Genomic DNA, 27,703 nt, shown 5'->3' with positions numbered 1-27,703 from the left:
GCTCCCAAAGTTTATACTATCTAAACAAAATTTTTTAAATTGATTCCAGATCTAAGTAATCATGACCATATATTTATTTCAACAAACACGTATGGCTCTATCATCTATTAAGTGAGTGATATGGAGTAAATTCCACAAACTTTCTAAGCCTACTACCTTGCCTGTAAAATATGACTAACGATTCGTACCTTCATAGGATTATTATTCCTGTTGTCAGATAGAAATCACTCTGCTAGACGGTGTGGAGCAGAAATAGATAAATAAGGTATGGTTCCCAATTTTTAGAGACACAGACAATTTATTGGGGATCATGACACTGGTTGTCGTGCTTGCCTGTGTGCCTTCAGAATCTGGCCCCGACTCTCCTAGAGGGTCTAGGAGCAACTTAATAAACAGCTTTTCTACTTAAAAAAATATAGTGGGGGAGACAGACAGGTAGGTGTAAGCAAAAGGAGAGATGATCCAAGGAAGAGGGCCGAAGACAGGTTGAGGAGGGACCCCGTAACCAACGACACACTGTTGCCCCGGGGTGAGGGCTAGGTTTAATCTCTAGCAGCAACATTAACGGAGATGACTTTCCAGACCTCGAGGCACGGAGAAAACTGCCTGGAGATAAACTGACAGAAAAACCTGTTCTCTTGACTGATAGGAGATCCCATCCTAGTCTCAATGTCTAATCGAGATATTTTGGTTTCATTTCTCTGATTCTTTCTCAGTTCATGTTAACCAACAATACATTTTCCAAAATTTTGCTCGCACCTTCCTCCCTCCTACAGGAGATGACCCTGCATGCAAAGCAGAACAAGAATGCATTTACCAAGAGTATGGGGGGGCGGCGGGGTGGGGAGGGAGGAATAAAATTTCACTGAAAGTGAAGGAAAATGACATTTTGTAAATGGGTTTTTTTCTTAAAGAAAATTTCTCAGTGTATAATACACTCAACATTAGATAGCCGCAAACACGTATAAACACAAAGCTCTAGGTCACAAGTTACTCAGAAGTAATGTCAAGGTTTGTGGTAAGGTGCTTCTCCAAAGGACAAGTTAAGAAACATAAGCTGTATGTAGTTACATTTTCAAGTTCTTTTATGTCAAAGCTATCAAGAGAAAAAATGAGACCCTTTAAAAAGCAATGTGCGAACATAATTTTCATTCACATAGAGGAGTGCTAAGGGCTCATTTCTAATGCAAAAACACTTTACACAAAACAACAGAGAAAAATCCATTTAGTCCAATTCACTAGGACCAGCCTTAATGCCTTAGGAACAGGGACCTGGTGTTTCTAATCCCCGGCCAGTGGTTTGGGTGCACAGAGGACAGCTTTGAAAATAAACCAACCACATTTTTCAGTCTAGTCTGACTGACAGTTTAGTACAAATCCAGCCTTATCTTGGAGTACAACTAAGATAAAAGAACCAATAATGAGAGAGTCACGTAAGAAAATACACCTTCTAAGTTCCCAATTCAATAGGAAGTCAGCTATTCTAACCAAAGAAGAGATTCTCAGTCCGGAGAACCAGGTTCTAAGCCGGAGTCTGTCACAACCTTCCCAGGTAGTCTTCACAAGGTGCGTTACTTTATGACCAGGCTGCTTGAGTCACTGGCTGTGTAAGGAAATTAACTTGCCACTCCCATATCCAAAGTTTCCCAAAAAGAATAAAAAGATTATTTCAAACCTATTTGTTAATTACCATACAGTATTGCATACATCATTTATAGTCTCTTTAATTAAATAAATGCAAATAAAAACCATTTATGGAGATCAGTAAGATATAATATTTATTAATTTTAAAACATACATACACACAGCAAGCCCATTTCTCCCTACCAGTACATACATATATTTCCTGTTAATATGTGGCTTAATCATATCCTTGTAAGGAGAGACAAAGTAAACTTAAACTGAAAAAGAGGGATGATTTTGGTTCAGTATCTATAGCCCCAGTTTGCAAAATCTTCTCTTTCAAGTAGTTCTGATAAGGTTTTAACCAAATGTGAGCTTCAAGTGTCAAAGTAAATAATTTTTAGTTTCTTAATTCTAGAGTTCACAAAATGTTTTGCTAGGCTAAAGATACCAAAAGCAAATATAGAAATGAGAAGGTAACTGATCCTAAACCCTCAGACATTGAGGTGATACTTTCACACCGATCTTTAAATAAAAATAACATTGAAATAAATTGGAGAACCACTTGGCTTTTAAGTATTGCCTGCTTTCCATGCTGTGGAGTCTGTTGGTAATATTTTTCAAAGTGAAAATAAAGTAACATTTTGATGGGAACCTCTTAATGCCTATACACTAATTATGTTCAGTGTGTGAGCCATACCAAGCTAGTCAAATCCCTGGTCAGGGGTTAAAGAAGGACCCTCAGAATCAAGCCCAAACTGTAATTGAACCACCTCTAGACTTCTTCACTGGAGCCTCCTCACCTTGCCTCCTCCCGAACGTCCTACTCTTTTGAGGCCCAAGTGTGGATGTTCAGAATTTCATTATTAAGCTCCTCAGAGTAATAGAGAAAAGTGCTAGTGAAATTCTTGGCCTAAGTTCTAGTCAATGTCTTTTGGAAAAAACAACACACTGTTAATTGGTTAAGGCAAAAAAACCCCACACAAATTCTGGTCCCCTTAACAACCATTCTCTAAAATGATAAATGCAGAACATAACTGGAAACCCAGGAACCAAAAACCTGGAGTCAAATTGACTTAGCCCTCCCACCTAAAAGTTGTGGCCCAGTGCATCAGAAAAGATGCGTGGACTGTAGGTAAATGATTTTGCACCTTGGTGAAAAGCTTTTGGGAAGGCTAAGTGTCTGAGGAAACAAGGAGAGAGGAACATCTCTGGGTTCTAATATCACCTTCACACTATCGGTGGGCAGCACTGAAGTCCTTAACAGCGGACAGGCCCTCCTTCAAGCCTCTTCAGCTGGGGAGTCAGTAGCAGCTGGCCCAGAGAAGAGTGAATCAGTTCTGATCAATTGGTGACCCTGCTTCCGGTCTCCTAATTTTGTATGTATACCTCTTTTTCAATGAGAAGCGCAGTACTCAACTCCAAATATATCTACAAAATTCTCCTTCACCACTCTTGTTTCAGTCATGTTCGGGCACACAGGAAGCTTAGCACCAGAATCTTACAAAACAGAGGGCTATCCAATGCCAGAGTTGTATAAGTCATTGGAAATAAAAGGTTTCTTTGCGAAATTTGCATTAGCGTGGTTCTTAGAAGATCAGCAAAGAGGCCAGATTCCCATAAGACACTGATCAAACATCAACAATAATCACAGAAACCAGACATACGTCTATCCATAGAGAGCAGTCACATATCTCCTTAAAGCCTAGAAACAAGCAAGATTTTTAATGAGTTTTTATAGTTACAATAGGGTAAAGGAAACATTTTCTCTTACTGATTCTTGTTTTTTCATTTTCTTCAACCAATCCTAGTTCTTATCACCTACTTCCACCAAACCCTCTCCTACATAAATGTGCACATTTATACAGAAAACACACAAAGTTCAATGCATAAATAACCTTTTATAATGTTTCTCTCTCCCTTTTTTTCACTCACTTTTACTCTTGGGTAACTTTTAAAATACAATCTACTAACAGTAAATACACATTCTCATAACAAGAACAATATCACTATCTTGAAATAGCATCAGTGGACCTGAAAGGTGATGGGATAAGGGCTGGGGAGGGGCGCTTGTTCAATCTTCCTTTGAAACATTTGAAAGTCGTGTCTTTCCTTCGTCTTCTGCAAGGCCTTTCTCAGAAAACGCAGGCAGTTCAGAAGTAAATGACCAAAACCACGAATCTCTCCTTCTGGGATATCACCACTTTTGTTGCAAGAGGATGTCATCTCAAGTGCAAGAGCAGCATCTAAAAGTACAGGGGGACGTATGCCACCAAACATTTTACATGAAATCTTTCTAGAAATTGATTTCTATCTCACTTGCTCTCTCCTATTGTATATATTGATAATATTGATAGGTATTACATAGCCTAAGAAAACCTTAGATCATATGTATCAAAAACAAGATTTTAAAGACAATCTTTAGGATAATTACCAAGCAAAACTATCAGGTGTAACACACCATCTCCTTTCATGTAAAAAAATGACTAATTTTGACAAAATAGATCCAAGTTTTATAGATCCTGCAGTTTATACTGTATGTATAAAGAATGCATTGCAAAGACTTCTTCCAGGCCTTGGAAGGGACATGTACAAATGAGGCATTGAAACTTAAGCTTTGTTCACTTCACAGTAAATTCACATTTGACATCATGGATGTTCACGAGGCTTTGTGGAGGTTATCAGATTAATTCCAACAATACAGTATGAGAATATGGGATTTTATTATCATCACATTTTACAGAGTTAATGAGATATTAAACATTGAATGACTTGTCTGATGTCACCTAGCAAATTATCACTCAAAAAGGTCTGATTTTTGTTTTTTTTAGTACTAAAAAGTTATATTTAAAAGCAAGGCAATCACGTATCTGGTATAGTGCTGACCCCTCTTCATTGGGGAAAAAGATTACCAAGCAATCATTTAATCTTTCTTGCTTTACAAGACTGACGGGCAAATGACTGATAATGGAGATAAGTCTCCATCCTCCTGGAGCACCTGTCACCCTAAATTCACATTACTGCATTCAATGAAATACAGGAGATTAGTTTAAGGGCAAGAGATTGAACTCTACGGAAAGGGATTTCATCACAGAGACAAATGCTACTTCTGTTTTTTCAAGTCATACAACTCTTTCTCTATCAGGAGTTCTCATGGAATCGATAGCTACAGAATGTTTGGGTTGCAGGATATGTCTTCAGCAAGCTACAGAATAATTCCCATGAAGGTTACACAGCTTTAAGTATGAGAAATCAGACCTACCCAGTTCAGAACAAAAACGACACTCAGTGCTGGTGTTCCACTCGAGGCAAATCAGCCTCCGAATCATCTGACAGGGGAGATTCCAATACCTATAAGTTAAAATTCAAGCATTATAGATTCTCAGTAATTGTAAAAGTCCCATTCCCCAAAAATCCCAATTCTTGTTGTTCAAATATCAGACATTCAGAATGCACTATTCATAGCTCAAGTGGCTTGCACAGAAGAGGATGAAGTAAGGGGACATTATTCTTTGACCTCTTTGTTGATACATCTGTTAAAAGATACTTCTGATGTGCCAGGGAAGGGTCAACCCACTACAACCCACTCCTCCTATTTAACCCCAAAAGAACAAACGAAACAAAACAAAACCTTTGGGAAAAATACAAAAAATTGGGGATTAAGAGAGAAGAGTCAAAACTTGAAGATGTGACCCTTCAGGTGGGGGTAGGTTTCCAATTTTGTCTGTTTTTCACTCCTGTGGTTTTGCCCAAAGGACAGGCCGTAGTCTCAGAGTAGTGAGGAAGTGCAAGAGGCTAAAAGTCTGACAGAAACCCCATCTTTATAACCAGAGAAACCAGGAAAAAGGGTCCCTGCAGGCCAGAAAGCAAGTGGGGGGGGGGGGGGGGAGGATTCTGGAGGGAAAAGAACTACAGAAGGGCATCATCTACTTCTGTGTGTAAACCCACAGAAGTCTCAGTCCAATTCCTGAGGACGCATGCTCCAAACATGGGAGAGCTCCAAACCAGCACAGCAAACGCTTAGAGAACTGAACTGAGATTTGAATCACCCGCACAAGTCTTGCAGGACAGATGCAAACCAGGATAACAAAGGCTTAGAGAACCGAGATTTGGACCACCTGTCACGGAAGGTAAGGCAGAAGTTACAGTGTGAACGAAACTTGGGTGACTGCTTCCTAAAACAAAAACTTCAACATTCTCCAGGGGATTACAGCAGGACCCAGAGACTACACAATATAACACATGTAGCCTCACGATGTCCAAGACACAATTCAAAACTACTGGACACAAAAAGATCTAGGAAAGTTGATCAATTCCCAAGAGAAAAGACAAACTACAGATATCAGTCCTGAGATGGCCCAGATGTTAGAACTGTATATACATAGCTATTTATGTATATTTATGTATAGTATGTATGTGTATATATATAAATATGTATATAACATATACTTATATATGTGTGTTTGTGTGTATATAAAGACTTTAAAGCAGCCATTATACCTACATTACATGAGGTAAAGGAAAACATACTTGAAATGAATGAAGGGACAGGAATTCTTAGTAGAGAAATAGAAGCTCTAATAAAGAACCAAGTGGATTTTTTGGACTAAAAAATACAGTATCTGAAGTTTAAAAACCTCACTGGATGGGAGTAATAGCAGAATGGAAATGACAAAGTAAAGAGTCAAAGAACTTGAAGACAGATCAATAGAAATTATCACATCTGAAGAATAGAGAGAAAAAAGATTAAAGAAAGTGAACGGAGTCCCAGGAATCTGTGAGAAAATAGCAGAAGGTCTAACATACATGTCATTGGAATCTCAGAAGGAAAAGAGAAAGAGATTGTGGTAGAAAAAAATATTTGAGGAAATAATTAACAAAAACTTCCCAAATTTGGTAAAAGAGATAAGTTTACGGATTCAAAAAGCTCAGCAAACTCCAAGTAGGATACACTCAAAGAAAACTGTGCTTAGACACATCATATTCAAACTACTGAACCCAAAAGATAAAGACGAAATTTTGAAAGAAGTTAGAGAAAAATGAAACATCAAATATACAGGGAACAACAATTCAAATGCCTGAGATTTCCCTCCAGAAATCATAGAGATCAGAAGACAGAGGAATAATATCTTTATAGTCCTAGGAGAAAAATTAAAAACAAAAACAAAAACCTACCAACTCAAATTCTGTATCCGGTGAAAATATATTTCAGGAATGATGGTGAAATAAAGTCATTCTCAAATGAAGAAAAACTAAAGTTTGTCACCATCATTTCTGCTCTGCAAGAAATGCCTAAGGGAAGTTTTTTAGGCTGAATGAAAATGATACCAGAAAATAAAACTGCAATCTTTAAGAAATAAGGAGGAACAACAGAAATAGTGAGTAGTTAGATAAATATAGAAGATGAGCTAATCCTCATAAATTGTTTAAAATATTTATAACTGTTTAAAGCAAAAAGTTTGGCATTATGTAGTGGGGTTTTCAATGTACGTAAATAAAATACATATAACTCTGACAAAGTTTAGGTTGGGGGGGAATATGTTTGCAAGATTTCTACATTTTATACGTGGTACAGTATTTACTCTAGGTAGACCGTGAAAGATAAGTTATGCATATTATAATCCCTAGAGCAACCACTTAAAAATAAAAATGAAAAGAGATATTTCCAAAAATCCAATACTAAAAACATTCAAAAGAAGACTGGAAAGGGAAAACAGAACAGAGCTAGAACCAAACATATAAATAACCACGTTAAATGTTAATGGCCTAAATATTCAGCAGTAGGCAGAATTTTAAAGATATCCCCCTAAGATTCCTGTGCCTGGTTAGGCAAACTAATCTACCTACTGCTGTGAGGGGATGTTGCGCATGGAATCAATGTTACTAATCAGCTAACCCTGAGACAGAGAGATTCTCCTGGTGGCCCGATGTAATCCCATGCATGCTTAAAAGCAGGGAGTGAGTCAGAGAGGGGAGGCAGAGGGAGATAGTCAGAGAGTGAGAAGGATTCAACCGCTGTCACTGGCTTTGAAGAGGGTGGAATTACAGGTCACAGCTTTTGCCAGAAGGCCTTTTGCTCTCAGTCTTCTGTCACTTCTTGTTCCATTCGGATTTTCCACACATACACTCGCGTTGTTTTGGTGTTAATTTGTGTTTTGCGCTACACCTACTTTCTCCTTTACTGTATTTTAAAGACAACTGGAAATTGAACAACTAAATTGAGAGTGAAAATGCAGAACCAGTTTATAAATATAAAAGGATTAGTTCAGAACAACAAATAAAAATATTGAGGAAGTGTGAAGGTAGTGAAAGAAAGGCTTTCTAGTTTCATTGCATGAAACTAGATTTGGTTATGTCAGCCCTGAAAAGTGGTTTTGAACAAACTGCACTTACAAAGAGCAAGTGAGAAATTCTGCACCTTTAAAATCCACAAATTTAATTTAGAAGTATACAGGGAATTTACTGAGACTCTGTGGTTCCCAAATGTAAAATTTGTGCCAGTGATTAACCTTCACACAACAGGAATTTGTTTACTTTTGATTACATTGCTACAGAAATTGTTGGCAAGAGATAAGACAAAGCAACAGCAGTCAATAAACTTTTTTCTCAGTATCTGCCTCTGTAATTTGTTATCCTCAACACTATTCCCCTTGTTTGTAGAGCTCTACAAAATTATTTAAGGAGTAACAGTAGGAAAAAGCATCCACACAGATAAGGAGGCAACATATGAATGGTCTCTATGAAATGGAAATGCTTTAATAAAGAGGATAGAGAATTAAATTCCAAAACAAAAGTTGCCTAGCATCAAGCAAAGGTGAGAAATCTGTTTGAAGAAGTAAAGGGAAAGTACAATGATACATATCCAAAGCTTGTGGCTGGCTAGGGTTGGCTCAGCTGATTAAAAAGTCTGCCAGTTTTCTTAATGTAAACATGAGTGATGTGACTAGTGTTGATAGAAAAGTAGCAGAAACAAATATTCTGAAGAGGTAAGAGAAATTATAGAGAAAGATGACCATAAGGAATAGCAAATCTTTAGCACAGATGGAGTGGATTGTCTTGGGGAAAAAGCACCAAGTAGACAGTACAATTTAAAAGAATAAAAACAATTTCAGAGTTTCACTCTTTGAAAGATAGGTTATAACTCTGGGGTTAATGCAATGAAATACCATAAACTACCACAAAACATATAGTTATATAAAAGCCATAGTTAGGCTACACACACACGCATTTTTAATATATAAAAAAACTGATTACTATAAGCTGGGGAACATTTATATAAATATATATGTAATAAAGGTAGTAAGGGCAATGAGAGAGAAAACAAAATTTAACAGGCAAAATTTTATAGATCCCACCAATAAACTGCCCAATCTTTAAGAGCAAACTCTCTCTAAAATACTTTCATGGGAAGGATGAGAGAGACCCGAGTTCCATCCAACCTACAAAGCGTGTTTCTGTACCTGATGTAATGCAACACTGGGGGCATGCAGGTCAACAGCAGCTAGGGAAGGCATTCGAGATTCTGAGAGGTTTTTATTCTCTTTCCTTATTAACCTGGAATTTCGAGCTAGATAAAAAATAACCATAAACACCGTGAAAAAATTAAGACATTTTTGTTAGTTTTTCACATTCTATATCTGTCCCTCAGTACACACTTATTGTACATAAGTCTGTACATATTTACTTACTTAAATATGTAAAGTTACTATGAATTTTTATTTTTAATATTCTGTTAGTTTATTTAACATACATTTTAAATAATGTAAACAAAAGGGATAAAAAGCAAAAGCATTATAAACATACCGATGCCTTCCAAGGCTCTTAGTTCAGGGAGATGATTATAGTTCAGTTCAGGTAAACGGACATCTGTCTTTGAGTATTCCCTTCTTTTCTTATTTGCCTGAAGTAGGCTCTTTTCATTAGTGACCTAATATCATCAGAATGGTTGACACAAATGAATTAGCTTCTAGGTAAGCTAGGCTTGCTCCCTTCTATAACTATGTTCATATCCTAAAATTTATGGAATTGAAGGGCTGGAATAATGTAAAATTTGAAGAACATTAATAACACACAAAACCTTGAAACCGATATAACATTACATGTCAATTATACCTCAATTAAAAAAAAAAAGAAAAGAGGGGCTGGCCCCGTGGCCGAGTGGTCAAGTTTGCGCGCTCCACTGCAGGCGGCCCAGTGTTTCGTTGGTTCAAATCCTGGGCGCGAACATGGCACTGCTCATCAAACCACGCTGAGGCAGCGTCCCACATGCCACAACTAGAAGGACCCACAACGAAGAATATACAGCTATGTACCGGGGGGCTTTGGGGAGAAAAAGGAAAAGAATAAAATCTTTAAAAAAAAAAAAGAAAAGAAAAGAGGACTGTTGGCATCTCCTCGTCTAAGAGAAAAGAAATGTATTCCTTGAAGGCCAGAAAATAAAACATTCCTAAAACAGAAACACACAAACACACAACAATTTTACCCAATTATTTCAAACCTTTCCTCATTAAATTTATTAAAATTGCTGGCAAGTGGACTACTTGGTTGCTATGAGTTTCTCCTTCTCCCCCTGCCAACCTTCAGTGTAAGTCTTGGCAGGCAGTAAAAGGTTAAGAGATGGGCATCATTGTCCTGGTCCACCAGGCCAGCAAGGTCAGGCCTTGTGAACTCACTGGGCTTTTCAGCATATGGTTGCTCTTGGCCACCTCAATTTTGAACAGCTCGTCTTGTGTAAATCACGTCTCCTAGCTTGTTTTTTGCTTCCCCAACATAATCTTGTTACTCATTTTTCTATATTTGTCCTTGTCTTGTTCCTCAGGGTTAGCACATGATACCATCTTCCTAGGAATACAGTTTATTCAGAATTATACTTCACTTATTTTCCTAATTTTTCTTAGTACTATTATTTGATAAAATCTAAAAAAAAAAAAAAATGAAGTACAGGATAGTAGTGGCACTTCGATTCTGCACTTTATGAATTTGACATTTTCCCGATCTGTTTCATTTAAGAATCACAGAAACACTATATTCTTTTCCATATTTTCAAAACAGATGATATGTAGAGATTATGTGACTTGCTAAAATTTAAAAAAACATATGTATAATGAAATCATATATATGTATGAGTATATACACACATATGTATGTATAACTAAATACACACACATATAATGACAGCATTAAGCCAACTAGGTTCTGTGATGCCTCAACTTTAACACTTGTGCATCATGCCACTCTGCCTCCCAGCAAGTTTCAGGAGTCCTGTGGTGAGTTTCTTTTTTATAGACGTTTCTGCTTGTTCTTTTCATAGAACAAGTGCTAAGGCTCTTGGTTCAAATCAGCTATAAAATAAAATAATTCACAAAAAATAGTTCACAAAAACTATCTACAAGTACAAAAATAAATAAGTGATGAGTTCGAAATACTAGATTTACATATTCAAAGAGTGAAAAATAAAATACATAAGAGGTGTTTATAATACCATATTTATTCATATCTCAGAATTGGGGCATGAAGCACGGGCGAGGGTACTGATCTTCAACCCAGAAGCCGATGAAGTTTAGGCTTAGCTCTGTCTCCATTAATTTTCATGAGGAAAAGACTCCAGTGGGTCTTCTCCCCGCTAATCTTTACCTCCTTTCTTGATGGCCTCTTGCAAAGAAAGATAAACGGAAATAAGATCTTAAATCATCAGCCAGCATTGATTACGCAATGCCTGAAGGAAGGCTGATATCAATTCCAGCGAAATGGTATTGAGCCAGCTACTCTGAAAAGCCTTGCTGATCAAAATAATCTTCCAAAGCAGACCAGGAATGTAAAACACAAACATCCACAAAGAAATCAGTAAGATGTATCAAAAAGGAAAGTACTAAGGGTACAGAAATTGTAGGATAAGAAAAATTAAAAGAAGAACAAACCCAATGTCCAAATCATAAGAGATATGAAAGAAGACTATATTTTTCAGCTCCGAGGATAAAGAGAAAGGTAGAGACGCGAAATCAGTGAGAAAAGTGTTCCTTTGGGGATATGTCCATACCTCCCTCTCCCTGGCAGAATTCATTTGCCACATTTCTTAAGCAACTTCAATGTGCTAGACCCCATTCTAGGTGGCGAAGAGCAGTGAGGAAAACTAAATACAAACCCCTGCCTTAGAGGCTTACATTCAAGTTGAGGGAGACAGACAATATGTAAATAAGAGAATATAGAGGATGTCAGGTTTATGCAATGGAAAAAACATAAGCAAGGAGAGGGGATAGAGAGTAATGGGAGACAAAATGAGTTTTAATATTAGGGAAGACCTCACAAGGAGGCTTGACGTAAGCCAAGGAGGAGAAAATCAAAATTTTGGGAGTTATCTAGGGAAAGAATGTTTTAAGCAGAGGAAACAGCAGGTGCAAAAGCCCAAACGTGGCAGCATGTCTGGCCACGTTCCAGGAATAATAGGGAAATAGGTGCGGTTGGAATAGACGGATTCAGGAATGACAGTTGCCCAGGGTGTGATAGAGGGTGGCGGAGTGAGTTTTTCAGGGACTTATAGGCCCTGTAAGGACTTTGGTCTTTACTCAGAGATGAGAAGCCAACGGAGGGAGTTCTGAGTGGAAGAATGATGATGATTTAACTTAATTTTAAAAAGAAGCATTCTGGTAACTATGTTGAGCATAATAATGCTCCTCTGAACCTGCTACCTGCTTCTATTACAACCTGACACTATGTTTCAATTTGTTATCCTCTACGAGACCACGAGCTCCTTTAAGAGAAAGATTGACTTACGCATTCCAGTGTCTTACACATAATAGATAATCAATAAATATTTGTTAAATGAATAAATAGAATACTTTCACCAAAAATCTGGTATGGGTGAGATAAGACAATTTATCTTCTCATCTACTCTAAAAAAGAACTGATCACACCAAACATTAGGTTTAGAAAATTTATCATTACCGAAAAAATTGAAACAGATATTTTAATAATAACATCTTATATTTAAACTTCCAGACTTATAATAAAACTTATCTAAACTTTAAGACTTTCACATTTATGACTATGACAGGCTGGGATGATATATATGCATAATTAAGGTTCCACTTTATGATACGTCTCCAAGTGAAATTCTCAGTTCTTCACTATCATCTTCAACATTAACGAAGGTCTGGAAGTGACTAACGCTTGCTCTTCTACCACCGAGAACAGTTCACTTACTGATGTGGTCACATTAATATTATAAATGCCTGATGGAGAATGTTTATTTGGTTTAACGAATGGAATGCAATACTTCTTGGTTTTCTCATCCACCCTGTAATAACAACAACAAAAAGTTTAAGTTAGAACCAGCAGTAATTATTTTTTCAACCACAAAACCAAATGACATAGCACCAAGTGACATGCAGTTTAATCAAAATCTAAAGCCTCTTCTTAAACACGCAATGCACAGAGATCTGGGGACATATTCAGTCCTTTACTACTTCCTTCCTGCCTCCCACCAAGCCCCCAACTCCACCCAAATAAATTACCTTCCTTTCAGCAAAATTCCCAAAAGGAGCTTCTTTGTACCACTAAATTCCCACAGCCATACCATGCAGCAGCAGACCCTCAAAACCAACTCTCTCTTTTATTACGACAACCGCCTTTCACGTTGTTAGACTAAATAGCTATAGGCTCTTCACCTTAAACAATGCAACCCTACTTTCTTGGGACTCACGTGAAATTTTTGATCAAATGCTAATCATTTTTATCACATAGGCCAAAAAGTCTTTTCAAACAGCAATCTGGCAAGAATGAATAGACTCCAGAAGCCTGAGAGTAATACGATGTGGCTGAACTGACAAACACTTGCATTGTGCAAATGTATCCTTAAACAACAATTTGTTCTTATTTCCCTAATTCTATACCTGTAACTCTGAACTCCTGGAACAGTCCCCATTCCAGAAGTGACACTGGGAGGCACTGCAGAAAGATTGTGTGTAAGTGGGGGAATTGCCACGCCTGGATTCCTGGTGCGATCCACACCGCTATCGTTGCAGTCTCTGAGGCTTGTTGAAGGCACTGTTCGGTTGTGGCTCTGCCCATTGTCATGGAGACAGCTGGCATTTGAAGCTCGACTGACTTTTTCTCCATCAATTTTTGAGCCTTTTATTTTAAATACTTTAGAATCCTTAATTTTGGGATCAGCGTTGGTATCCTGGCCATTAATAAAAATGTTAATAACATTAATGATCTGAGGAGAATGAAAAATCACCTCTTCCTATAAAGTACTTGTCAACTAAACCAGAATTCCACAGATAACACTTTTTGTGCTCTTTTCTTTATTCTACCTATGGAATTAAAATTAAACCCAGGATTCTTGTTCAGACATTTATTTCAAATGGAAATGCAAGTCACACTAGCTCTGATATATAAATCAGATTTATATAACATACATATGTATCGAATTTATATCTATTTCGGTGGAAAAAAACATAGAAGAGTAATCAACCATGCCCACTTTTGTTCTTATATATTTAGAGTTAGGAAACACAAAATGGAGACCCCTTTCTTCTTTTGGTTTACTTGAGAAAACGGGAGTGGGTTGGTAGTGGATTTGAATTACCTTACTAAGAACAGATTCTGATAAGTTACCAGGAAAAGTAAACTTCAAATAAATTAAATACCCGAATCTCAATTTTAAAATGTTCTGCTTTATGTGAAATTCTAAAAATGATCATTTTCTCTCCTATAACTCAAGGGAAAACAATGGTGAGTTTGTGTCCATGTGTTTCCACGTGGGTGTGCAGACATATGTCTAAATGTTCTTAGATGAGTGTGATTTCCTGACAAACCCTATTGTACGGTCTGGTGCGCAGTCTGGCACACAGTTGGCACTCAATACACGTCACATAAAGATTTTTTTTAAACAGGTAACAGCTACAGAGAAGATATATTTTTACAACTCAGCTAAAAGTTCACAACTTGTTCACCACTCAGAAAAGTTTTTTTTAATTTTCATTTTTTCCTCCCAAAATTTAAAGACATACTAAATTTTAACTTAATACACATTAAACATGGACATTTACCTGTACCACAAGTGTTTTTCTCTCTCCACCTAAGGAATCATCTTTTTCCTTTTCCTTCTTTCTATTTTGGGGTTTTTTAGATAAAGGAATATTTCTGGCATCTTTCTGTACTTTTAACTGTAGCTCCTGAGAAAACCTACATAAAAATACATTTGTCAATAAAATAAAATTGTGTGTGACAGATAAATCTAGAAAAAAATTGGTTTTCAAGATATTTATTTTGAAAAGTTGAGTATTAAACTAGACTGTGTTATTTAAAATGAGAAAAATTATAGCATAGATTAGTAGTTCTCAAAAGGGGGCCCGTAGACCCCTTGGTATCCCTGAGAACCTTTCAGGAGGTTCAAAAGGTCACAGCTATTCTTATCTTAATACGAAGAGGACTTCTTTTTCAGCAGGTTAACATCTGCGCTGATGCTATAAACGCAAAGGCGGGTAAAACTGCTGGCGCCTTACCAAGAATAAGCAGCGGCACCAAACCGTACCAGCAGTCATTGCATTCCTCATGGTAAAAAAAAAAAAAGGAAGTTTCGTTTAAGAATGTCTCTAATGAAGCAGTAAAAACAGTATTAATTTTATTAAATCTCAACCCTTGAACACGTCTTTTTTCACATTCTGTGACAAAATGGAAATACGCAATCAGTGCCTCTGTTTGAGACTAAGGTGCAATGGTTTTCCCAAGCAAAGGACTTGTGTGACTGTTTGAGATACACACTAAAGCAGCCACTTTCCACGAAATGACTTTTTACTTGAAAGAAAGAGCGACAGGAAAAACTATGGTTACTCAGACTTGGGCTGCTCGGCAGACATTTTCTTTTTAAAAAATGAACAAAGGAGCTTGTCACCTCAAGGAAAACAACTGATAATATTGTGTCAGTGATAAAATTCAAATTTTTATGCAAAATTAGAATTCTGTTAAACTTGTATCTACTACTGTGAGCTTAGCAGATTCCCAATACTTAAAGACTTTTCTGATGAGAGACAATGTGACTTTTTGATATTGAATAATGAAATGTATCAACATTTTAAAGATCTGCATAACAGCAAAACTGTATTTTCCAAATGACGAATGCATGATGTTACAAAAGCACGCATGGGTTACAGATCTAGTCAAAGTGCAAGATAAACCAATGGATTTTGATGTAAAGGGTACGAAAAGTTCACTGATACAGATTCAGATTCCACAACGCAATCAATCTTTAAGAAACTACCACTGTCAAGTTTTGGTACAGTATCAGTTTTTGGTATAAAGTCAAAGAATAACCACAATTATCTAAAAGGGCTATCAAAATACTCTTTCATTTTCCAACTATACATTTGTGTGAGGCCAGAGTTTCCTCACATACTACAACCAAAGCAACCAAAACAAGTTCCGCATTCACAGCTAATCGAATGCAGAAGCAAATATGAGAATCCAGCTGTCTTTTATTAAGCTAGATATTAAATAGATTTGCAAAAATATAAAGCAATGTCATTGCCACTCATCTCACCATTTTTTGTTTTGTCAGCTGCACTAATACCAGCAGCTGGAACAGCACGAGAGACCATGCCAGCAGGTCTGGCAACCACAGGTTTGGCACATCAAGGTCTCAACGTGTCAGCAGTGTCACAGGACTGGGTGTGGTACGAGTTCGGCAGCAACAGGAGATGGCACTTTTGCAAATGCATCAGCACCCAGGATGATGCATCACACAGCTCGTATCAACATAGAAATCAGTGACCTGAGTGGTAGATGTCACCACAGGAAAACAGAAAGAAAAGCGTGAAGTGACTGCTTCATGAAAACCAAGAGGCTTAATTTCCTGAATGCAGGGGACCACTCCTAGGAATTGTGTTATTGCTAAGGGTGAATGGAGGTAGGTAAATATTTGACATCCTGTAAAAGCAAGTGGGTAGGGAAATAAGAGAAATACTGTTTGGTACTGTTATGGAGGCCTTACTTTAACCCTAGGTGGTGGTGTGACCTAGAAAACACGAGTCAGTATTATACCTCTCAGCAAATCCATCCATATGAAAGAAATCATGGTGCAGGAGCTCAGCACAGAAGGGCCTTTTGTCTGGGTCAATATGTAAGCATTTCTGGAAAACCAAGGAATACATACAGTTCATATCAAAGAAAAGCTGCCTACATTTAAATTTTTAAACAGAAAAATAGAAAATTCCTCTTTCATGTCAATGAATTTTAAACATCTGTAATAAATGATAAAGAATAAAGCAAAAATCTAGACAATGACCACCAATGGTTGCTAATATCACCAAAAGAAAGACCACCAGATATTCAGGGTCTCCAGATGGAAATACACCAACCTCTTATGAAGTAGTCTTGCCAAGCTCCAGTTCTACTATGAGTTTATAAGAAATGCAGGACACAGGGGAACATATTAAACTATTCTATGTAGCAAATTCTAAGGGACAAACAACCTAGTTTCTTCAACAAATAAATGGCAAGGTTTAAACAGAAAAGAAAGAGATGAAGAGGAGCTTATAAATTAAGAATCTTAAAAGACATATCAACCAATTGCAATCTATAGACTTCATGTGGATCCTAATTCAAACTATGAAAAGAAAGTATGAGAAAATAAATGAAACTTTGAGCATTGATTAGATGTTTTATGATATTAAGGAATTATTGTGAATTTTTAAAATTTAAAGCCCTTGCAGATTGGAGGGGAACGGATCTACTTGGTGCTTACTATTGTGCTAGATACTTTGCACAGATGATTTTAGTTTAGTGCAAGTCTTGTTCTGATTAATCAGAACTACTCAATGCCAGTAAAAATAAAAGGGACTCCATAAGTAGCTTTAAATGAACAAGAAAAGTTCTATAAATAAAGTTATTTACAAGTGAAATAATACAACATCTGAAATTTGCTTCAAAACACCCCCCCTCAAAAAAAAGTTGAGGAGGGTCTGGATAGATGAAAGATTGTCAAAAGGCTGTTAATTGTTGAAGCTAGATACAAGTACGTGAGGGTTCATTATACTATTATTCTTTCTACTTTCTTTTCTATGTTTGAAAATCTCTATAATAAAATGTTTAGGAAGGTACTGGATTCTACTAGAAGGGACACAAGGCAGATGATAGTTATGCATTTATTCCCTTTAAATCTCTTCACAGAAGATCATAAAGCTAATCTCAACGAAAAATATTTTCATCTGTTAGATTACGTAGAAAAGTGGAAATGTATTATTCTAAGAACTTGTTATAATTAGTTACAAGCTTATGAAACTATTTTTTTAAATAAGTTATTTAAAGAATTAAAAAGTAAAAAATACCTTGGGTAAATGTTATGTGATCCCAGTGTTTTACAGATACTTATTTTATCAATACTTTAGGACAATCCTAACTAATAAGAATTTTTTTGAGCTAATAATTCCAAAAGGCCCACTTTTAGAGACAATTTGATCCAGTGAGAATCTTCCTAAGATCTCCTTCAAATACAAGGCAAAGGCGATGACCGTTTGTGAATTAGCTTCAGCGAATCCAGCGATGAGGCAAAAGCCCCTTTAACGATCACTATAGGTCATGGTCCTATGCCCCACACTTTAATATTTTCCGACTTCCCTACCATTCTTTTTCTTTTCTTATCCTACTTTTCTTCTCTTTTCTAGTTACACAAGGCTTGCATTTTAAATGGTAAACATTAAAAACATAGCGTTATGAGGATGTTTTCATACTTAAAACAGGCTAGATAACACTAAATGGTTTCCTAAAACAAGTAAAATTTTTAGGCCTTTATCTCTGAAATCCCCCACCCCTGCCAAATTATTTAAACCCTTTCTTAATGTACAAAGATTAAAATCATCGGGGTAACTTGTTGACCTAAAAGATCAACTAGAGAAGAAAAAAAGAAGAGAAAACCAAGTCTCCGAAATGTAAATTCCCCATCAGAAGGTGAACAGAAAAAGTGTGATAACCTTTGCTAAATCTATCACAACTTCAGAGAGCTTGGGATAGCGTCTTTCAAGAGGTTCTGTTTCCTTGATTTCAGGCAACCTTACTCCAGCAAACGCAGGATTCTTATAAAACAGCTCCTGATGTCTTGGAATTAGATTACCTGGAAGTGAGAAGAGCACAGATCTCTGTCATTATACATCATAACAGAAAGGACAAAGAGACAGGGGATGTGGAGTAGAGAAAAGAGGAGAACACCGCTTATGGAATTGGGGCTCTCTTAGCAGGAAAATGAGCCACACAGTGCTCTTATTGTCGTGGCACCGGGCAGTCTTTTACAGGGGTTTTGACAAAAGTCAACTCAAGGAAATTAACATTGTTATCTTGACATACTCATTTAGAAAATTTCAGTTGTATACATAGAACTGAAGACTTGAGGGAGCAGAGGAAAAGGACAGGTAAAGAACAGTTTATAATTTTTTAGACGTAAGTACCACCACTCCATTTCTAAAAACAAAGCAAAGAATGCTGACCAAAACAACGAAAATATTAATAGTCATATGGTCAGTCAATAGTCATATAGTTATATGGTTAATCTATATAAATCAGTTCCACCCTTTAAGAATTTAATTTTTGGTCAACTGATTTTATACTTGAATCTAAGGTCTGATTTGAACACTTTCATCCTTTTTCTCAACTTTAAAACCTAATTTAATAAAATATATATGAAAATTCTGCTGTAAGAAACCATTGTATTGTTTATTGAATTTCTAATCTGGAAACTTAAATCTAATAGTTAAATAACCCCCAAGTATTTCCCATTATGTCCATTTTCCAAGCTCTGTCTCCCAACAGGAGGTTGATATTTCAACAAATGTAAAAAGACTTTTATAGTCTAGTTTTCACACTGTCCAAAGCACGAAGAACAAAAGTCAGATTTGCAGCAAGATTTAACTACCTTGGAAGTCTCTGTGTCTCTCAATCTGAAGGTGAGGATGAGGGCAACAGTAGTATTACACCAAATGCTTGCTGACCCAAAGATAAGTGATCATTTACATCCTCTCTACATTGATTTGTTGAATGCAAAAGCACAGAGAAAATGTACAGCCTTTACTCTTTTCTTTGAGGGGAGGATAGGAGGGGGGTAATGATTAAGACCAAATGTCAGATAGACCAAAGCCAGACTGAGAATGAATGAATGGATAGAGAGAGAGAGAGATACAGACAGAGATAGATAGACAGACACATGAGGTTTTCCTATTTGTTCCCTACCTCCACTTAAAACACATATCATCTTTAACATATCAACAGCTTGTGAAATCAGTGCAAGCAAACAAAAACATAGGAAAAAACCTCTAATATTTAAAATGCAGATGTATTATCTTACCTAAACACACCATAATATGATATAGCTGATCAATATCAGAATCTCCAGGAAAGAGGGGCTCCCCCATGAGCATTTCAGTTACCAGACAGCCAATGGCCCACACATCAACAGCCCTGAAAGAAAATCAATTTTGTGTAAAATCTGGCATCCTAATACGTTTACTGTCACTGACTCTGTTCTGCATATCACTATTGGCAGTCTTGGTATTGAGAAAGTAGTAGTAAGCCTTAAAGTACTCGTAAAAATACATTTCTCTATAAACTTAAAGTACTATAAACTTAAAGTAACCCCCAATTTTACATGCCAGATTTCCAGAAACTTCAGTCACGTGACATAAAAGGAAAAGTCTTCTGAAAAGTCAAAACAGTTATTATGTGACTTTACTCTGGAAATAAACCTTTTGGATTTCCATTCAGAACCTATTCATTCTTTGTTTACACATAATTCTAACAAGGTTGATCCGTCTATCCCACCATACACTGAAAACAGCACATGAGAAGGAAGTGGCTGTTGGGGACACAAACAGTAACAACAAGCAGAACTGAAAGCTAACAGGGAGAAAATAGAAAAACTGTCCTAAAAGTTAGTCACAAGAACTTAAAGAAGAATATGATAGTGTCATTAGCATAGGTCAACTACCTTGAAATTGCTTAAGATCATAGCTGAATTATAAAATGGTACAAAAGATCAGTATGGCAATAAAATGAGAACTTAGTCAAGAAAATATTAAATGGTGTATACTCTACAAACAGAAAAACTGTAGAAAATATATTAGGGAGATTTCTATCCAAAGCAGTTAAAGTTAGTCCTTCTTTTTTGAAGAGTTCACTCATGAAGACTCTATGTTTAAAAATCCACACTCAGTTATGTCCTACCCCCACCCTTGCCCACTCCGCCTCACCTCTCTCCAACAGTGTCAGACTTACCCAATCAATGTTAACTCTCTTAATAGTGATAAATATATCTATTTCCAGTCCACTGTAAGAAACAAGCCACTTACTCACCTTGATTTCCCTACCTTTAATATAAGTATACTCACCCCAACTTGTTTCACAAGAATGTTTAAAGGAGAAGCACCAAAAATGATTACAAATCACTTTCCAAAGTTCCCTAAATTCAAATCTTCCTTTCAGTGTTAGAGGGGTCTTTTATTATATTAGAAACATATTCCATTTTATCAAGAAGAGACAGTTAAATTGGCCCTCTCCCCACCCCGCCTTGCTCACGTCTTACTTGCCATACTTGACATCACCAACCAATAGCTCTGGAGCTCTGTACCATCGGGTTGCCACATAATCAGTATAAACCTCTCCAGGAGCTGCCAATGTTCGCGCAAATCCAAAATCACATAACTTGACAACACCAGACTGGGAGACTAATATGTTCTCAGGCTTTATATCCCTGTGTATGATCTAAGACAAAAAGCAAAGTATGACATATATTGGCACCTCAAGTTAAGCAAATTATTTTTTGAGCACCTGCCATGCGTAGCACATTGTTTTTGTCCCATAATGAATGCAAATAAAAGCATATAAGGGGCCGGCCCAGTGGCGCAACAGTTAAGTGCCTACATTCCGCTTTGGTGGCCCAGGGTTCGCTGGTTCAGATCCCGGGTGCAGAATGGCACCACTTGGCAAACCATGCTGTGGTAGGTGTCCCACATATAAAGCAGAGGAAGATGGGCATGGATGTTAGCTCAGGGTCAGTATTCCTCAGCAAAAAGAGGATTGGTGGCAGATGTTAGCTCAGGGCTAATCTTCCTCAAAATTTTTTTTAAAAAAGCATATAAAATTGTTCCTGGCTTTAAAGAACCTGGCACCTAGTTGGGCAAGAAAGAACCTTTATGCCTGAAATTTTATTTAAACAATCAAAGATATTGGATGAAACATATATTATTACTGACTAAATCAATTGTTCTGTTAATGACTGCTCTCAAGACTAAGAGAGTAAAGCTATCATTGAAGACTGGGGTGGTCAAGGAAAATTTTTATGAAAGGGATGGGTTCTAAGATAGATTGTTAATACTAAGTATAACTGGGATAAATGTAGAAATGGAAGGGCAATCCAAGTGAAGGCAACAAGGAGGGCAAAAGAGTGAAGATGGGAATAGGTCAGGAGACTCTGGAGAAATGCTTCTGCTAGAGTAGGGGTTATGTACGAGGGAGGAATGTTGCCTTCACTGCTAGTCTGGGAAGTATGAGCTTGTGTCAAGGCCATGGGAACCCATGGAAGTGACATGACCAATACAGTGTTCAAAGAAGATGTTGGCCATAAACAAGCTAAATCAGAGAGCGGGACTCGAGGCAGGAAGAAGAGCAGTGGGACAACTATGAGGTGATAAGGGCCTAAACTAGGCTGGTGCTCAGAGGAATGGAAAGGAAGAGAGAGAGTTTAGAAATATTTTAAATCAAGAATCAACAGAACTTAGGAAATAATCTCAGATATTTTATTTAAACCTGGGAATCTAAAACAGTGGTGGTTCCATTACTAAAAATAGAAAAGTCTACAAAAAATTAGTTTTGATGGAATAATTAGTAGTTTTGTTTTAGCCATATGGGTTTTTAGGTGGATTGCTGTGCACCCAAGCGAAGGCATTCATCAGGCAATTAGAAGTGTAAATAGGCTAAAACAAAGGTCAGTGGTTAAGATTTCTAAAGGAGATACCATTGAAGAAGAAAGGGACAATACTAAAAGTTCTACAGCTAGGCAAAGCAAACTACTAGGTCTAGCTCTCTAAAACAGGTAAATTGTATTTCGAAAAATCCAAAACATTTATTTTAAACTCTTTCAGAGGACTAGCATCCTAAATGGCAATCTGCACTGCTGAGCATTTTGCAAAGGCTACCAACTCCTATTACATCCTAGACATCTCATGGCGAGGTCACAGGGCCAGCCCCACACCTCCCATTAGCATTTATTACTTTTACAAGCACACAAAAAAGTCATTTAAAACATTTTGTAAAACTGGCAGAATCAATGTGTTGAGTTATTCACTTTATACTTTATAAGTATCATTTTACCTAGAGGTGCCTTTACATGATACTCGAAGAATATAAAATTATTGTGGTAGACAACAGGGTGAGAACAGGGATTTTCACATTTCACAACTAGGCAAAGAATCTGAACTAACACATACATGGATGCTTGGGTGTATGCATTTGTCAAAACTCATTAGTTAAATCTGTGCATTTCACTCAGTAAATGTTACCTCAAAAAAACCCCCCAAAAAACCAGAAAACAAATATTAAACTCTAGTTAATGATATGCATAGTTGAAGTATTTAGAGTTGAAGTATAGTTCTGATGTCTGCAACTTACTTTCAGATGCATAAATGAATAGACAGATTGATAAGGATAAATAGATGAATAAATATGTCATAAAGCAAATATAGAAAATGTTAACAAGTATAGAATCCAAGTAGTAGGTATATGGTTGTTCACTGTACACTCTTTTGATTTTTCAATATGGCCTAAAATTTTCATAATAAAATGTTTGGGGAAAGAATACACGTATTATAATATGTGAAAATTGGCAATATCAAAGTAACATAGTTCATTTCAATTACTTTACTGGTCCAAACTTCAGTTTAAACAAGTATCTCAAATTAACTGTATCTGGAGAGTCAATCACTGGCAAAATAACTATTTAAACTAAATACTTACATTGTGACTATGACAAAATCCAATTCCATTAATAATCTGAAACAAATACTTTTGAACTAGTTGGTAGTCTAGTCCATTTGGAAAGAGTTCCAAGTCATCAAGAATTGTATGATCAACAAATTCAAAGACTAGGTACCATCGCTTTTTTTTCTTACACACTTCCAACAGATTCACCAGATTTTCATGCCTCAGTTGCTGTTACAAAAAAAAAAATGCAAAATAGTTTTTACAAGACCAAATTATTAGCAATTAGTCACAATCTAAAATAGATCTTAGCATAAGAAAAACACATAAATAAAATGCATAAAGTATAAATTCTAAAAGTATATTCTAGTTTTTAAATTATAGTCAAAAGACCACACTGCTCCATTCTCCTCTCAGAGAACACAATGAAGCCAATGAAAGAAAAAAAAAAATGTAGCTCCATCTTCAATGACTCTAAGGAGGATCTATAACCCCACCCACAACAAACGAGGTGGGACTGCCACATGTAGTCAAGGTCAAACAGGAGTGTAGAAAGATACCAAGGGATCATGTGTGGGTACAAAGCTGGCAGAGCAGAGTTTTCCAAAGTTGGTGACATACCCTGAAAAGGAAACACAAACAGACAAAGCTTCTTTGATGCAATGGGAACAGGGCTCATGGACCGTCAGTGAAAGCATCGCTAGAACTGAATGGCACCGAGGAACAGCAGAGGAGGGGCCTGAACAACCACACAGAAACTGATCTACTGGAAGCAATCTGTTGGCGACGCCGAATGGAAGGCAAAACCATTCATTATGAACAGACCTGCAAATACAAGTTTCAGAGAAACTAGGATAACAGAAGTCAATCCCACACTCAGGTCTGTGTTGTAAAGAGCATCACTTGAACTATGGTGGACTCCTACTAGCCTGCAACAAGATCACGACTTCTCCCTCAGATGAACCTCCCACAAATAGCTGGTCCAGGAAGGGTTCACTTTGTTACAAGATAACAAACAATAAAAAAGGAACCAATCCAGGATTCAAAGATACTATAAGAAAAGAGGTAGAAAGGATAAGGAAATGCAAATAGCAGATGAATATTCACCAGAAAATGTTCTCACCTTTAAAGGGAAAGAAAGCACTGGCATATAGCCATCAAAATCCTCAAGGATCCAGGAACTTTATACCCAAAGAAATTGTCATTCAAGTAAAAGACAACAGAGAAAAAATTTTGAACATGAGCAAGGAATCTATTAGTGCAGAACTAAGTCTTATAGCACAAATGTGGGCATGATGGTTACAAAATAGAAATAGGATATTAAAATAGGATACTAAAAACCCAACAATGCACAAATGACATTACTGACAGATTGAGGAGAAAAAAGAGAAGCTGCAAACAAGATAAGAGTATATGTATGCTGATTTCTTGTCAACGGGTTAAAATTATATTTTGACATGAAATTTTAAATTACAAGGTCTAATTATATTTACAGATTTAATGTAAACACTAACACAAATAAGATATCTTCTAAAATCAGGTGGTGGGTAGTGGGAGAGAGAAGGAAATAGAAATATAATAATTTATAAAGGATTAAGTATATTATATAATGCTATAGTTATAAAGGTAATAAATAGTATAAAATAAAACCTTTCCAAATTACCAAAGGAATCATATCCAATATTTTAAAAAGAATTCAGAGACTACACAGAAAGATATTTTTAAAGAAGTAATATAATAACATAATATTATACATAATAATAACTAATACTTACATAATGCTTACTGTGTTCCAGGCACTATTCTAAGCACAAAAATTCTACAAAAAATAGGTACAATTATTATCCTGTTTTATAGATGAGGAAACTAAAGCACAGAGAGGTTAAGTAACTCGTCCAAGCTCACAGAGAAATAAATGATAGAGGCACGATTAGAACCCAGGAATTGTGGCCTCTGTGTTTTCCTGAAAACAGTTCATTTTTGTTCAGTTCCTCCTTCATGTCCATAACCTCTGCCCTATAAAAACACTCAGACCTGTACCTGATTTATATGTGAAATATTTAGATTTCTTATTCTTAACCACTAAGCCATGCTGACTCTAGAGGGGAAAAAAATGAAAACTAAGACCAAACTTATCTGTTCCATCACAACTACAAATGGCTAAACTCACCTATTAAAATAAAAGATTCCAGATTGGACCATAAAGCACTTTCCAAATACATTACTGGTTAAACAAATTAAGGTATAGCCATACAATGAAAAAAAATGCAGCAATTAAAAAGACGATCATATAGAAGAATATCTTAATCTCTAGATAGGGAAAACCTTTTTAAGCCAGATATAAATGGCATCAACCATAAAAGGAAAGATGGAAAATTAAACTACACTGACATAAGCAACTTCTGTTTACTAAAAGATAACATTAAGAGAGTGGAAGAAAGCTTTTTTAAGAAAATAATAGATAAAACCAAACTATAGTGCTCAGGAATGCATGTTTATTTGGTAAACGTAAAAAAAATTCAAGGCAATGATTAACATGCAAGTAATAGCATTTACCTTGAAGGAGTGGGAAGAGTTAGTGACTGGGACGGTGCAAGAAAGGGGTTGTTGGCAATGTTTTATTTCTTGACCTGGATGTGGTTCCATGAATGCTTGCTTTCCAATAACTCATTGAGCTATAATTACAGTTTTTTTGCACTGTCTATATGTGGGCTATATTTCATAATAAGAAATCATTTAAAAATACAACACCCAAAATTAACAACTCAGTGATGGAGATTAATGACATACGGAGGAGAAAATTAGTGAACTAAATGATGGGTCAGAATAAACTATTCAGAACAGTGCACAGAGAGACAAATAGATGGAAAGAAAAACAGGGGGGAGACAGAGGATTCAGTGAGAAGATTTAGTATATGTTAACTGGCCAAAAACAGAGGAGAAAGGGAATGAGTTGAAATAATATTTGAAGAAATAATAAGTGAGAATTTTCCAGAATTAATAATAGAAATCATAGATTCACGAAGACCCAATGAAGCAAGATAAATTAAAAGATATCCACACTAGACACATCATAGTGAAAGTGCAAGAAAACAAATCAAAGAGAAAAACTTAAGTGGCCAGAAAACAAAACTAACTTATGCTGTTTGGAATCAGGACAGTTGTGACCTGGGTGGAGAAGGAAAGCAGTAATGACTGGAGAAGGGATAAGGCGGCTTCTGAGGTGATTCTAATGTGTTCTTTCTTGACTTACAGGATGGTTACATGGGGTTGTTCAGTTTTTTAAAATCCATAAAGATGTATCCTTATGATAATACACTTTTTTCCATGTATATCCTATGTCAACAAAAAGTTGAGAGAAAAAGAAATCTAGACATAAAAAGTAAACTTAGAAAAGAGCAGCAATTGGACTGACACCTGACTTCTCAAGAGCCTCAATGGAAGCTAGAGGACAAAACAATGCTATCTTCACATTGTTGGAAAAAATAACTGCCAACTTAAAATTCCATTTACAGCAAAAATATCTTTCAGGAATGATAGCAAAATAAAGGCATTTTCACACAAACTAAAATTGAAATGTTTTGTCTACAGTAGACCCTCACAAAAGGAAACTAAATAATATATTTCAGGAAGAAGAGAAGAGATCCTGATAAATGATCTGAGATGCAGAAAAGCAGGAAGAACAAAGAAAGTGCTAAATATAAACCTAAATGAACATTGAACAATAATTACATCTTGTGGTGTTTAAAAATATTTGTAAGGATTAATATATGACAATGTCAGCATATAAGATGGAAGGGAATAACTAGAGATAAGTATTGTGAAGTTTTTTATATTGTCTGGAAGAAGGATAAAAGTATTGGATAATGTTGGACTTTAACAAATGTCTCGGGTAACCACTAAAAAGATAGAAACACAATGTATAATTTTCAAATTATTAGAGGGATGATAAGTGTAATCAATCCAAAGAAAGAAAAGGAAAAGAAATACAGAACTAGTAAGACATACAGCACATATTAAGATGGTAGATTTATACCCAAATATATCAGACATTACATTACACGTAAATAGACTAAATGTTCTAATTAAAAGGCAGAGATCGTAAAGCAGGGTACAAAACAAA

The 27,703-nt window shown here is 36.3% G+C and overlaps 1 protein-coding gene across 1 annotated transcript in view; it reads right to left on the bottom strand.

The window, feature by feature from the left end:
- Positions 1-1,769: 1,769 nt before the first annotated feature.
- CDKL2 (cyclin dependent kinase like 2) overlaps positions 1,770-27,703 on the bottom strand; it is a 30,545-nt gene continuing 4,611 nt past the window's right edge. The window contains exons 3-14 of the mRNA XM_046655601.1: positions 23,617-23,811; positions 21,188-21,366; positions 19,955-20,067; positions 18,591-18,730; positions 16,663-16,751; positions 14,673-14,808; positions 13,512-13,801; positions 12,823-12,916; positions 9,427-9,550; positions 9,084-9,190; positions 4,886-4,974; positions 1,770-3,869 (exon numbers count right to left, since the gene is read on the bottom strand). Of these exons, the coding sequence (XP_046511557.1) occupies positions 4,909-4,974; positions 9,084-9,190; positions 9,427-9,550; positions 12,823-12,916; positions 13,512-13,801; positions 14,673-14,808; positions 16,663-16,751; positions 18,591-18,730; positions 19,955-20,067; positions 21,188-21,366; positions 23,617-23,811 (1,533 nt within the window). The 3' untranslated portion in view covers positions 1,770-3,869; positions 4,886-4,908. The remainder of the gene's footprint in view (positions 3,870-4,885; positions 4,975-9,083; positions 9,191-9,426; positions 9,551-12,822; positions 12,917-13,511; positions 13,802-14,672; positions 14,809-16,662; positions 16,752-18,590; positions 18,731-19,954; positions 20,068-21,187; positions 21,367-23,616; positions 23,812-27,703) is intronic.

This window comes from Equus quagga, chromosome 3 (genome assembly GCF_021613505.1).
Source record: "Equus quagga isolate Etosha38 chromosome 3, UCLA_HA_Equagga_1.0, whole genome shotgun sequence".
Lineage (NCBI taxonomy): Eukaryota > Metazoa > Chordata > Mammalia > Perissodactyla > Equidae > Equus > Equus quagga.
Note: the sequence above shows the minus strand (reverse complement) of the source record. Positions and strands in the feature narration are given on the sequence as shown.